Source organism: Lethenteron reissneri, chromosome 64 (assembly GCF_015708825.2).
Source record: "Lethenteron reissneri isolate LAM-NWPU_2019-01 chromosome 64, ASM1570882v1, whole genome shotgun sequence".
Lineage (NCBI taxonomy): Eukaryota > Metazoa > Chordata > Hyperoartia > Petromyzontiformes > Petromyzontidae > Lethenteron > Lethenteron reissneri.
This window is the reverse complement of record NC_083842.1, coordinates 4,823,075-4,837,953: the sequence shown is the minus strand read 5'-3', so window position 1 is coordinate 4,837,953 and position 14,879 is coordinate 4,823,075. Positions and strand designations below refer to the sequence as shown.

At 59.4% G+C, this 14,879-nt stretch overlaps 2 protein-coding genes across 2 annotated transcripts in view; both read right to left on the bottom strand.

Annotated features, from left to right (window-relative positions):
- LOC133359120 (uncharacterized) overlaps window positions 1–3,029 on the bottom strand; it is an 82,847-nt gene extending 79,818 nt beyond the window's left edge. Inside the window, exon 1 of the mRNA XM_061577515.1 lies at window positions 1,682–3,029. Coding sequence (XP_061433499.1) covers window positions 1,682–1,847 — 166 coding nt within the window. The 5' untranslated portion in view covers window positions 1,848–3,029. The remainder of the gene's footprint in view (window positions 1–1,681) is intronic.
- A 1,358-nt stretch (window positions 3,030–4,387) lies between these two features.
- Window positions 4,388–14,879, bottom strand: part of LOC133359121 (apolipophorin-like) — a 30,650-nt gene continuing 20,158 nt past the window's right edge. The window contains exons 8-9 of the mRNA XM_061577516.1: window positions 6,602–6,743; window positions 4,388–5,706 (exon numbers count right to left, since the gene is read on the bottom strand). Coding sequence (XP_061433500.1) covers window positions 5,540–5,706; window positions 6,602–6,743 — 309 coding nt within the window. The 3' untranslated portion in view covers window positions 4,388–5,539. The remainder of the gene's footprint in view (window positions 5,707–6,601; window positions 6,744–14,879) is intronic.

Here is a 14,879-nt window from a genome sequence, read left to right as displayed (position 1 = left end):
CCGACCTCCGACCCCCAGCTGCCGTGCTATTTTTAGAGTGTGCACGGGGTTGAGCAGTAGCGTGCGGGTAGTTATTACCAATGTTTGAGGGAAGGCACGCGGAGGGTGTTTGAATGAACAAGGTGGCCAAGGGGCCAGCCGAGAGTTATGTCTCACAGAGAGTAATCGGGGTTTCAGTAGCCCCGACAAATTGGTGACAGAAGCGGTACGATCCCCCGCACCTCCAAGGGAAAGAGGCGCTTCACCCCACGCTAAGGTAAGACATGTATTCACCGGGCGAGGGATTCCTTCATGGAAATCGTTCGCCCGCAGAATGAAGTGTGCTAAAGATATTAATGGCTGGACGGACGCGCAGGCGTTACAGCAGCTTAATATGCATTTGGATGGGCGGGCAGCCGACTTTGTGGAAGCTTTACCCGCAAGCACACTCTCACACACACACCAGGCGCACACACACACCAGGCTCACAAACACACACACCAGGATCACAAACACACACACACACCAGGCTCACAAACACACACACACCAGGCTCATAAACTCACACACACCAGGCTCACAAACACACACACACCAGGCTCACAAACACACACACACACCAGGCTCACAAACACACACACACCAGGCTCACAAACACACACATACCAGGCTCACAAACACACACACACCAGGCTCACAAACACACACACACCAGGCTCACACACACACGCCAGGCTCACACACACACACACCCCAGGCTCACACACACACCCCAGGCTCACACACACACCCCAGGCTCACACACACATCCCAGGCTCACACACACACACCCCAGGCTCTCACACACACACACCCCAGGCTCACACACACACACGCCAGGTTCTCACACACACACACACACCAGGATCTCACACACACACACACACCAGGATCACACACACACACCAGGATCACACACACACTCACACACCAGGCACTCACACACACACTCACTCCAGGCTCACACACCAGGCACTCACACACACACCAGGCACTCACACACACACCAGGCTCACACACACACACCAGGCTCACAAACACACACACACACACCAGGCTCACACACACACACACACACCAGGCTCACACACACCAGGCTCACACACACACACACACCCCAGGCTCACAAACACACACCCCAGGCTCACACACACACACCAGGCCTCACACACACACCAGGCTCACACACACACACGCCAGGCACTCACACACACACACCAGGCTCTCACACACACACACCAGGCTCTCACACACACACACCAGGATCACACACACACACACCAGGCTCACACACACACTCACACACCAGGCACTCACACACACACTCCAGGCTCACACACCAGGCACTCACACACACACACACCTGGCACACATACACACCAGGCTCACACACACACACCAGGATCACACACACACCAGGATCACACACACACCAGGCTCACACACACACTCCAGGCTCACACGCACACACACACCAGGCTCACACACACACCAGGCTCACACACACCAGGCTCACACACACACCAGGCTCACACACACACACCAGGCTCACACACGCACACACACCAGGCTCACACACACAAACACCAGGCTCACACACACACCAGGCTCACACACACACACCGGGCTCACGATCATCCGACTCCTGCTCCCCCCGACTCACCTCCCGTACCGTGGGACGTGGAGTTCCTCAGCTCCCTGGTGGATGTCGCTGGCGCTTCCACCACCACTAGCACCACCACAAGCACCATCAGCTGCAGCAGCAGCAGTGTGCGAGTTGCAGCTCCTGCCGCTGTCACCGCGAGCTGCATCGCCCCGAACAGCAGCATCAGCAGCCCTGTGCGTGTCTGTGTCTGTGTGTGTCTGTGTGTGTGTCTGTGTCTATGTGTGCGCGTGTCTATGTGTGTGCGTGTCTACGTGTGTGCGTGTCTACGTGTGTGCGTGTTTACGTGTGTGTCTGTGTCGATGTGTGGGTCTGTGTCTATGTGTGCGCGCGTCTATATGTGTCTGTGTCTATGTGTGTGTGTGCGTGTGTCTGTGTGTGCGTGTCTACGTGTGTGTGCGTGTCTGTGTGTCTGTGTGTGAGCGTGTCTGTGTTTATGTCTGTCTGTGTCTATGTGCGTGCGTGTCTATGTGTGCGTGTCTGTGTGTGTGTCTGTGTCTATGTGTGTGTCTGTGTCTATGTGTGTGTCTGTGCCTATGTGTGCGTGTGTCTATGTGTGTGCGAGTCTGTGTGTCTATGTGTGAGCGTGTCTGTGTTTATGTCTGTCTGTGACTATGTGCGTGTCTCTATGTGTGCATGTGTCTGTGACTATGTGTGTGCGTGTGTGCGTCTCTGTGTGTGTGCGTGTCTATGTGTGCGTGTCTGTGTGTGTGTGTTTGCATGTCTATGTATGTGCCTGTGTGTGCTTGTCTTTGTGTGAGCGTGTCTTTGTGTTTTCGTGTCTATGTTTTTGTCTTTGCGTGTGCGTCTATGTGTGGCTTTGTCTTTCTGACTTTGGTGTGTATGTGTGTGCAAGTGTGCCCGTGTCTACGTGTGTGTATGTGTGCTTATGTGTTTCTGTCTTTGTCTGTGTGTTCAAGTGTGTCCGTGTCAATGCGTACCCGCCCCTCCCGGACATCTGTAGAAAAAGAGCTTTATAGCTCATCGGATTTCTCCGGTATTCTGATGCTGCGTCAATGTGCGTCTGTGTGTGTGCGCCAGTGACCGTGTCGACCTATGTACGTGCGAAGTGTGTCTCTGTAAGTGAACCCGACTATTCGCGCCTGTGTGTGTGTCCGTGTCTATGTGTACCCGTGTCTGTGTCTAAGCGTATATGCGTGTGCGTAGTCAGTTATACGTGTACACGGGACTCTCTCTCACTCTGTGTGTGCGTGCACGGATCGATATCTTATGCGTGTTTGTGTGTGCGCCTGGGTCTGGGCACGTACTTGGGTAGTTCTGGGGCCGCGGTTTCCGCTGCTGGAAAAAGTGCAGCTGGGTGCGATAAGCGGCCAACATGAACTCGTTGCACACTCCACACGCATTCCATTCGCGAACCCCTACCGAGGCCGGCTGGCGACAGGACACGATGGGGTGGGTGGCCAGCAGCACCACGCCCGGCCACCTTTCGTCTGCCCCAGTGGCGATGTTTTTACGCACCGCGCCAGCTACTCATTTGAGGCAGAGTCGACCTAGGGGAGGCCCAGGACCGCTTCAGAGAATCTCGTCACCTGGTCTTGGCCCCTGAGCAGGAATCGAACTCGGTTGCACCGGTGTTCGGAGCATAGCGCACACGCAAGCATACGCTCGTACATACACACACCTACACACGGTTACGCCCAGGTGCCATGGGTTAACTCAACAGGGATTCCTTAACAAGATGCACCACCCATGCTCCCCCACTCTGTTTTATCCACCCGGCATTCCAACGAGCGTCGCTCCTCCGCCTCAAGCTGCCCAATAAGCCTCGCGGTGTACCTAGCCTGGCACTGCCCAGTATCGTCCATTTCTCGATCCTCCCTTGCAGTGGCCGATTTCCTCCCACACCACATCAGCCTCATCTCCTCCCCAAGCCCGTGCCGAAGCCCGTTTCGCCTCCTCTGCCGATGCACAGCAAACGCCGCCTTCGTCTCCCCAGTGGATGATGTTTAGACGTGGACACCAGGTTACTCATTCAAGGCCGAGTCGACCTAGAAGCTCTGATATCACTGCCAAGTCGAGTTGCCGGTGGGGGAGGGGGGGGGGGTCATAGCCCAATGCACGAACTTGTAACGTGCTGCACAGTGTGCGTGCGTACGCATATGCTGAACTTCTTTCGCGCCGTACGTAGCCAGCCGTGCTAATCGGAGGCGCGAGTGTTCACTCTGGAGGAGCGAAGAGGCGCGAGGAAGGAACCACAGACAGGCGGGAAAGGCGTGAAGCCGGCGCCAATCCCACCATCCGAGCCCTGCGGGTTCTTAACGCGCGGAGGTGCCTGTTGGTCGACTCATGAGTTGCTGTTGACGAGTGCGAAGACAGCGGTGCAGCGAGGGAAAAGCCGCGATTCCGCGGGAGCAACGCTTCCATGCCATACGCATGGAACAGGTGGAATACCAAGTTTGCTGTGCCGCTGGTAACAACAAATCGCACCTCGCACCCACCCCACTCGCACGCCACTTGCACGCGGTGCGTACCGTGTGTGCTTAATGTGCGTACTGCGTGCGCACAACTCTGCGTGCGTGCGTACTGTGCACGCGTGTACGGTGTGTGTGCGTACTGTGTGTGTGCGTACTGTGTGCGTACTGCGTGCGTGTGCGTGCGCGAGCTATGGACGGCGAGCGGGGGGAGGAGATGGATCCGAGTTTAATCCGAGATAAATCCACAACAACAATCCACACCCACAGCCCCCACCGGCACCCCCCCCGCCCCGTGCCATGCACCACAAAAAACGTGTAAAGAAAAATAAATGTCTCCCGTTCGCGCGAGAGGCTCTCTTTAAACGACAACGGCGATCGACTTCTCACTGAAGCAGCGATACATTCTGCGGTCTCTGGAGGAATGAATGATTGGCCGAAGAGGTCCCCAGCCGGGTGCCGAACTCGTGCGCTCGAGACTACAAGCCGAGGAGCGCCACCGGTTCTGGAACGATATATACCGCCCCCCCACCGCCCACCACCGTACCCTCCCCCCCCCCACCCACGCGCCGCCCGTGTCGACCGTGTTCACAAAATGCCACTTTAACCAAAAACCACACTCGACGTAAACAACCGAGCGGATGCGGAAAACGCAACGTTTAAATTAACGCAAAGTCACGGCCAAGCCGCGCACTATCGCCAAAATCTTCCCGACGGCACACATAGACACACAGGGAAAATAAAGGGACGGGAGCTTCAGGGCAGGGAATTCTGGGGCGTGAAAATCAGGTGCAGGGAACTCTCGGGCAGGAAACTAAGCGGCAGGGAATTCTAGGACATAAAACTAAACTATGATCTATTTTTTTATTTTACCAGGTAAGGCCCACTGAGCTATGTAGCTATTTTTCAGACGACCTGGCCACAATGAATAGCTCAATGAAGTGGCGTATCACGTGGTAATGTATAGCAGCCAAACACTCAAAACGCGTGATGTTGTTTCTAAATGCGAGGGAAAACCCGGAGGACCCGGAGAAAAATCCAAGCGACCACGGGGAGAGAGAGAGAGAGACACGCAGACTCCAAAATATACTGCAGGCGTCAGGGTCGAGATCGAACCCACGCCCCTCGTGCATACCAGGCGAAGTAGTTAACATCTCGCCACAGCGGCATCCCCTAAAAATCAGGGGCAAGAAACCCAGACGCATAGAATTCTAGGGCATAACAATTAGGGGCAGGGATCAAGAGGGAGGAAAATCGGGGACAGGGAGGCCAGGGGGCAGGGCTCTCGGCGCTAGGGGATAAGCGAGGCCATGATCCACGAACACAGCAATCCTCGAGCCAAGCGAGGGCACGGCTGCCAGGGCAGGGGGGCACAAGGCAGTGGTGGGCCCCCCGTGCTCCGTGTAAACGGTGGCGCGGAGAGCCGTCAGGCGGCACGGACGCCGCAGGGGGAGCCGCCGAGCTGCTGGCACGGCCACTCGTCCGGCACGAGCACCACGGTGGCGGCGCGGTCGCCCTCGCACGGCGTCGCTGCCGCCGCCTCTTCCTGGCCCGGCAACGCCCGCCGCAGCCTCGCATCGCTCGCCGGGGTCACTGGCAGCAGCGTGCGGGGGACAAAGGGGGACGCAGGGACAATCGGGGGCAAAGGGGGTCACAGAGGCGGGGTATTAGAATGCGACTGACAAAAACTGGGACATTTAATGCCTTGGGAAGATTTACAGATGTCCCAGGATGGCTACCAGGAAAGGAAGGCAAATCCTGGGATCCTAGGAAAACTCGATGGCAACTCTATCATAACTACCCACTCACCCAAACACCAACCCAACCACATACCCACCCACTAACCCACTCACCCAAACACTAACCCACCCACCTACCCACTAACCCACCCACCTACCCACTCACCCAAACACCAACCCACCCACTTACCCACTCACTCAAACACCAACCCAACCACCTACCCACCCACTAACCCACAAACCCAAACACTAACCCACCCACCTACCCACTAACCCAAAGACCAACAAACCCACCTACCCACTCACCGAAACACCAACCCACTACTTACCCACTAACCCACCCACCCAAACACCAACCCACCCACCTATCCACTCACCCAAACACCAACCCACCCACCTACCCACTCACCCAAACACCAACCGACCCACTTACCCACTCACCCAAACACCAACCGACCCACCTACCCACTCACCCAAACACCAACCCACCCACCTACCCACCCACTCACCCACTCACCCAAACACTAACCCACCCACCCACACACTAACCCACCCACCCAAACTCACTGAAACACCAACCCACTAACCCGCCCACCCAAACACCAACCCAACCACCTACCCACCCAATATCCCAGGAGGACTCACCGGACTTAGGGATATCCCAGGACAGCTATCGATCACTACCTCAACAACAACAGGAAGATCCTAGGACAAACCAGGACAGGTGGCGGGGGGGGGGGGGTCCTCACCGCATGCGGCGGGCGTGACGAGCGGCACGTGCTGGTGGTTGCACCGCGTGACGTAGGCGGCCGCCAGGCTGCATGCGGCGCGGGACCCCGGCTCGCGGCACGCGTCCTCCTCGCAGGCCGACAGGAACGGCGCCGGGTCCACCTGGGGGGGAAGGTGGGAGGGGAGGGGAGGGGGGGAGGGGGGGAGGGCCCGCCAGTGTCACGGGCGGCAGTGCCAAGGAGACAGGGGCGGCACAGGGGGAGCGTGTGATGCCACCGCCACGAAGCCGTTCGGAAGGCGCCCCATCCCCGACCTCGCCACCACCAAGCAACGGAGCCAACCCCTCGCCCCCCTCACCTCACCTCACATGAACACACCCGCATGCATTTTCCCCCACCCATAGAGCTGGAAGGGAGATCACCTGATCGACCGGTTTTTATCCGAGAAACCCTTATCGGGATTAACTCTCACGGTTTCCGGCGATCAGGGAATTGGACGACCTCCCCCGTGCTACGTTGCGCCGCGGCGCTGCGACCAGCCTTAATATGGTATTGTCGCGGCGTGGGGAATTCGGCCACCGCGGTTGAGGCGCATCCCCCCACACACACTCCCACGGGTCGACGAGACAGGCGGAGGAGGGACGGGGCGGCATAGTTTAGGGTGCGCAGGAGCACGGCGCCATGCATGAGAGGGAGATTAATACAGGTAGGAACAATGTTCCACACTGCCCACCAGGAATTATTGGTCTCTCTGTCGTGCACAAATGCGCTGTCCAACCAAGTTCCTACCTGCTCACTCCGAAGGAGCGTGTTTGGAATCGGCGCCGCAGCACATCCGATTAGCATAACAAAAGCGCCGTGGAGGCGCCGCGGAGCCACCGTGCGCGTGCAAGCTGGCGCGAGCCCATTGTTAGGGAAGGGCTGAGGGACGCCATCCCGTTCGGAGCCGCATCCCTTTGATGTAGGGAGGATAAAAAGGGGGCCCAAACGAGAAATCGCTCTCTTTTCTCCAGGCCAGAGGACTAGCCGGACGTCCGTGCGACGCATCGAGGTGCGCTGTTAGCACAGGGAGCAGCGAACCACCGTGGGCACCAAACAGTGAGTGGGGAGGTGAAGTAGGGTATCGTAAGCCGATAAATAGGGAATAGGTCCAGGGGAAGTAGGATAGGCCAGCCTCGTCGACTCATACTGACTTAGCATCAATTCGCGAGTAGCAGATAATAAATCAATAATAGCGAAGCGTGGTCTCGCGTGATATTGTTGAGCAGTGTGTCGCGTGTGGAGCTGTCTACACAGCGGCTTGTCACGTGGGAGCGCTGCGTAGAGCGGCGCACGAGTGGGTATCGCGTGTGCGCAGGTGTGGGCGCTCATAGCGTGGTGAAAGGGTTCGGTGCGCCCACAGGTACCAGCTCCGTCTATCACCGCAGGGACTCGCGCAGTGTGAGGGTAGCGTCATTCGCCCTCCGACCCCTGACCCCCGTTGAATAGCGCGTGATTCATGGAGAGACAACGCAGCGTTTACAGGTGAACGAGAGCGTGCGGCGAGCGATGCCCCTCACACGAGCTCGGGGAGGGACGGACAAGGGAGGGGAGCCGTCGGGCGATGAGCCCAGCGACAGCAGCAGCTGCTCGCAGAGTAGCGAGGGGTCGACGAACAGCAGAGCCCCTGCCATAGGCACGGAGCAGGGAGGGACTTCGGGGACCAGCGGCCCTAACATATTGGTGTCAGAAGTCGTACGAACCCTCACATCTTCACGGGAAGGTAGCGCGTTACTCCACACAAAGGTAAGGCATGTGTTCACCGGCCAGGGGACCCCTACATGGAAAGCGTTTACCCGCAATATCATAGGGGCTAAAGAGCTTAATGGCTGGTCGGACGCGCAGGCGTTACGACATCTTACGTTGAACCTGGAGGGGCGGGCAGCCGACTTTGTAGAGGCACTTCCCGAAAGCGCGCAAACCCAACTAGAGGAACTAATGCGTAGATTAGATCGGCGTTTCGGTACACGCAACGCGATACAGGCAAAGACAGCCTTAGAGGCGCGCCGACGCCAACCCGGCGAGGACTTCCGAGACTACGCCGAGGACGTGCGATCACTAACCCGGATCGCCCGCCCAGAGTTCGCGAAGGAGGTCATTGACGCGCTAGCGGCAGACAAGCTACTCAGGTACCTAGCTCGCACCGCGTGGTGGCAGCCCAAAAGGGGTAGCGCAGGCCTCCCTTTCGATACCCTAGTCGAGCAAGCACTGGAGTGTGAGGAGCTCGCCAGCGAACACGCGCAGCTCCGAGGGTCGGGACAGGAGGGCACTGTGGCGAGCCTGATCCCTGACGAGGAGGAGGATGAGGAGGAGCCCGCCAGCCCCATAGGGAGACGGGCGAGAGAGGCCCAGAGACCCCGCGAGACGACCCCGGGTTGGGTAGCCAGGTTACAGACCGGCATGGGAGATATTGCTGGCCGGGTAGACCGAATGGACGGTAAGGTAACCCAAGTAGGTGAGAGGGTAACCCACGTAGGTGAGAGGGTAACCCAAGTACGCGAGGAAGCGAATAAAAATGTGAAGACCATCCAGTCTGAGATGGGTGAACTACACTCCACAGTAGGGGGGCTGGCCGGGAAGGTATCCCAATTAGAGTCCGAGTTAGAACAACTGCGTACAGGGAGAGGGAGCGGGCAGGGGGCCCACTACGGAGCCGCCACCCCTCCCCGGACGTGTTATGTGTGCGACCGTCGAGGACATCTCAGGAGGGGCTGCCCTCAGCTCGCCCGTGCGAGGCAGATGCATAGGTCAAACACTAAGGCCCCCCTAGAGAGGGGACCACCGGGGGATGAAATCGACATAGACCCGATCCAAACCAGCTGTAATGATAATGGCGAGCGAGCGATCTCCACACAGATTCCAGCCACGACACCAAGGAACGCGGCGACTCCTGGCAACTGGCTGCGGGAGCTGGTGGCGGGAATCACGGGGGCCACGTCGCTGGTGGAAGGGGAGGTAAATGGAATGCGTACCCGAATCCTGCTGGATACGGGGGCGGTGGCCTCGCTCGTGAGCGCAGCGCACTGCAGCGCGATCGGGGTCGACGTGCGTCACCTGCAGGCACCGGACCGCGCGCTGCACACGGCGAGCGGAGCCGGAATGGGACTGCTGGGGAGAGCCACCCTAGAGGTCCGCATACGCAGCCAGGTGTGCACCCAGGAGTTCTACGTGTCGAGTGCGTTGTGTCACGAGTGTATTGCAGGTACCGACCTCTTAGAAAAGCTGGGACTCAATGTGCAACCCCGCCAGCGATGCGCCACCATGGAGAGCAGCGGCGAGTGGATTCCATTCCTGGGACGAGAACCGACGCGCCCCCGCTTCGCACCCGTGGCCGCTATCCTGGCGACGGCAGTCACCATCAGGCCGCTCACCGAGATGCTGGTGCCGGTGACAACATCCCCCACCGACCCCGCGCTCCGACCATCAGGGGAGGTAATGCTAACTCCTCACCCGGAGTTAGCAAAACGGTATGGGGTCGTGGGATCCACCACGTTGGTAAACGCAGATGGGGACCGATTGTTTATGCGGATGTTTAACCCGCACAATACCCCAGCGATACTGCGACGGCGCACCCCGATCGCCACTGTACACCCCCTGCACGCACGCCACTCTGACGAATCGGTGTTCGCACTCTGGGCTGAGGACCCCGGTCGTCCTGAGGGGGACCAGGACCTGGCCTGGCGAGTCGGCCCGACTCCCCAAGCCGAGGTCGTCCCCCTGCTCGACGCGTTACATGTACCATGGGCGGATCTACCTAAGGGAGAGGCCGATCGGCTGTGCGAGTTACTGCGGGAGTATGCCGACGTATTCAGTGAACACGACTCGGACGTGGGTCGGACCGACCTTGTTAAGCACCAAATTGACACCGGTGCAGCCCGACCCATCAAACTCCCCGCGTACCGAGTGGGCGCACCCGAACGCGCCCAGATCAAAGAGGCGGTTGAGGACATGCTTCACGATAACATAATTCAGCCCTTGGCGAGCCCCTGGTCAGCCCCAGTGGTACTAGTAACGAAAAAGGATGGGTCAACCCGGTTCTGCGTCGATTACCGTAAACTGAACGCAGTCACGCTCGGCGACGCCTTCCCCATACCCCGCATCGACGACACTTTTGACAGCCTCGCCGGAGCGCGATATTTTTCCACCCTCGATCTCGCGTCCGGGTACTGGCAGGTGGAGATGGCGGAGGAGGATCGGCCGAAAACCGCATTCACCACCCCGATGGGGCTATTCGAGTTTCGAGTACTCCCGTTTGGACTCACCAATGCGCCCGCGACGTTTCAGCGGCTGATGGAGTTGGTGATGCGGGGCTTGCAATGGGAACAGTGCCTGATTTACTTGGACGATGTGATAGTGTTCCGTAGATCTTTGTCTGAGCATTGGTCCAGGTTACGGGAGGTATTCCAGCGACTGCGAGCGGCTCATCTCAAGCTCAAGCCACGTAAGTGTTACATCGCACAACGCGACGTGGGGTACTTCGGGCACCGCGTCAGCGAGGCAGGCGTGCACACCGATCCGGAGAAGGTACGCGCCGTAGTGGAGTGGCCACGGCCAAGGAATCTGACGGAGATCCGATCATTTTTAGGGCTCGCCACCTATTATCGTCGATTTGTAAAGGGATTCAGCGAGATTGCACGCCCCCTCACCCAACTCACCTCCCCTAAGCACCCATATCAGTGGACGGGGGCCTGCCAGACGGCCTTCACCACTCTCAAAGACCACCTCACCCACGCCCCCACCCTCGCTTTCCCCGATTTTACCACCGATTTTATTTTGGACGACGACTGCAGCAGCGGGCTGGGCGCGGTGTTGTCACAGGTACAGGATGGGACGGAACGAGTCATCGCGTACGCCAGCCGGACCTTGAGTGGGGCCGAGCTGAACTATTGCGTGACCCGCCAAGAGTTGTACGCCGTGATTTTCGCATGCAAACAGTTCCGGCCGTATTTGTATGGCAGGAGATGTCGCGTATGCACTGACCATTATGCTCTGCAGTTTCTTCTTACATTCAAGGAGCCGCGGGGGCAGATGGCCCAGTGGTTGGCGCAGTTGCAGGAGTACAACCTGCAAATCGAGTATTGGGCTGGCCGGACGCATGCAAACGCGGACGCCTTGTCGAGGCGACCCACGGTGTACGCCGAGACAAGGGCGGAGGAGGCCTGCCCGTGTTTCACGGGGGGACACTGCCGGCAGGCAACGGACCCCCGAGAGGCCGTGGCCACTGACCCCCCCCCCCCAACGAGAGAGAGTGCAGTGTGCGCCACAGAGACCCTCACAGGTGGCACCGAGGATCCCGTCGACCGCCCGGCAAGCGCGGGACCCACGGCTCAGCTGAGACAGACCCAGCAGCGAGATCCGGATCTGGCGGCAGTGGAGGCGGCACTGCGGGAGGAAAAGAGCGCCCTACCAGGACCCTGGAGCAGTTTGTATGCCCGGTTGTGTGTGCAGAACGGAGTGGTACGGGAGTTAACCAAGGCCGGCCAGCCGGGGTGCATCTGTGTTCCTGCCCAGGTGCGACCCCAGCTGCTACGGCTGGTGCATGACCACCCACTCGGGGGCCACGATGGAGAACGACGCACGCGAGAGACCCTGCGTCGCCAGTATCTCTGGCCCAAATTGGCACAAGACGTGGCGGCCTGGGTACAGGGCTGCCGCGCCTGTCAGCAATGCGGGCCGAAACCGGCACGATACCAGGTACCCCTCAGGCCGTTCCGCGTCAGCCGCACGAATCAGCTGGTCGGGATCGATCTACAGGGGCCATTCCCGCGATCCCATCGAGGCAACCGGTATATCCTAGTCGCAGTAGAGTATTTCACCCGCTACCCCGTAGCAGTGGCCATCCCTGATAAAACGGCCTTGGTGGTGGCCCGGGCATTCGTGGAACATTACGTACTTAAGCACGGGATCCCAGAACGAGTCCTCACCGACCAGGGTAGCGAGTTCGAGGCCGAGCTGTTCCAGGCACTGTGCCGAGAATTCGGAATCCAGAAGGACCGAACCACAGCGTACCACCCCCAAGCGAATGGTATGGTAGAACGCATGAATCAGACCCTAGCGGGGAAACTCAAACGTATGGCGGCCGCAAATCAATGGGATTGGGACGAATACCTCCCCTACGCCCTTTTCGCCTACGCCACCACCGTACACACGTCGACGGGACAAACCCCGTTTTTAATGATGTTCGGCCGTGAGTCTCGTTTACCCGCAGATCTGCTATTCGGCGTCCCTTCCCCCCAGCCGGAGGAGGGAAGCCGCCCCGTGGAACACCTGTTGGAGACCCTGCGAGAAGCCCGAGGCCGAGCATACCCGCAAGGGGAAGCCGCGCATCGGCGGCAGGAACAGGGCACCCGACCCCGCATGGAACCCCCCTTATTCCTGACAGGCGCTAAGGTGTGGCTACACACCCCTCGCGTCGAGGCCGGGCAGGTGGGGAAACTGACGACCTACTGGCGGGGACCCTGGACCGTGGTGCGGCAGATCTCCCCCTGGACGGTACTAATTCATGGCGGGGAGAGGGGTCGAGAGACGGTGGTCAACGTCCGCCACTTAAAACCGTGGAAAGCGGCCCCGGCGAGAGAGAACCCCGTCACCCGAAAGCCCCAAAATCCCGGAGTACCCGCACCCCTCGTGTTGGGGGGCCTCGCACACTACATGGGCCCCGCCGGGCCCCCGAGATGCCCCAATCCAGTCCGGAGACAGCGCGGACGACGGGCCCTAAAGCCTTCCGCTGCTGAGTTTGTGCCCCAGCCCACAGGTGCCGGAGGACGGGGAGAGCCGCTGGAGTGGAGGAGGAGGCCGCCGCAGGAGCTACAGAAGACGGAACCACCCGCCCCGAGGCCAGCCACCAGGTCCGGACGGATCCCCCGGACCCCGCAACGTTTCCTCGTGGGCGCGGCCCAAGCGAGGTGCTCCAGTCAACCCGGGACGGGGACTGGCACCTCGGGGGGCTATGCGATGCCGCCGCCACGAAGCCGTTCGGAAGGCGCCCCATCCCCGACCTCGCCACCACCAAGCAACGGAGCTAACCCCTCGCCCCCCTCATCTCACCTCACATGAACACACCCACACGCATTTTCCCCCACCCATAGAGCTGGAAGGGGAGATCACCTAATCGACCGGTTTTTATCCGAGAAACCCTTATCGGGATTAACTCTCACGGTTTCCGGCGATCAGGGAATTGGACGACCTCCCCCGTGCTACGTTGCGCCGCGGCGCTGCGACCAGCCTTAATATGGTATGGTCGCGGCGTGGGGCATTCGGCCACCACGGTTGAGGCGCATCCCCCCACACACACCCCCACGGGTCGACGAGACAGGCGGAGGAGGGACGGGGCGGCATAGTTTAGGGTGCGCAGGAGCACGGCGCCATGCATGAGAAGGAGATTAATACAGGTAGGAAAAATGTTCCACACTGCCCACCAGGAATTATTGGTCTCTCTGTCGTGCACAAATGCGCTGTCCAACCAAGTTCCTACCTGCTCACTCCGAAGGAGCGTGTTTGGAATCGGCGCCGCAGCACATCCGATTAGCATAACAAAAGCGCCATGGAGGCGCCGCGGAGCCACCGTGCGCGTGCAAGCTGGCGCGAGCCCATTGTTAGGGAAGGGCTGAGGGACGCCATCCTGTTCGGAGCCGCATCCCTTTGATGTAGGGAGGATAAAAAGGGGGCCCAAACGAGAAATCGCTCTCTTTTCTCCAGGCCAGAGGACCAGCCGCAGCTCCAGCCAGCGACCCGGACGTCCGTGCGACGCATCGAGGTGCGCTGTTAGCACAGGGAGCAGCGAACCACCGTGGGCACCAAACAGTGAGTGGGGAGGTGAAGTAGGGTATCGTAAGCCGATAAATAGGGAATAGGTCCAGGGGAAGTAGGATAGGCCAGCCTCGTCGACTCATACTGACTTAGCATCAATTCGCGAGTAGCAGATAATAAATCATTAATAGCGAAGCGTGGTCTCGCGTGATATTGTTGAGCAGTGTGTCGCGTGTGGAGCTGTGTACACAGCGGCTCGTCGCGTGGGAGCGCTGCGTAGAGCGGCGCACGAGTGGGTATCGCGTGTGCGCAGGTGTGGGCGCTCGTAGCGTGGTGAAAGAGTTCGGTGCGCCCACAGGTACCAGCTCCGTCTATCACCGCAGGGACTCGCGCAGTGTGAGGGTAGCGTCATTCGCCCTCCGACCCCTGACCCCCGTTTAATAGCGCGTGATTCATGGAGAGACAACGCAGCGTTTACAGGTGAACGAGAGCGTGCGGCGAGCGATGCCCC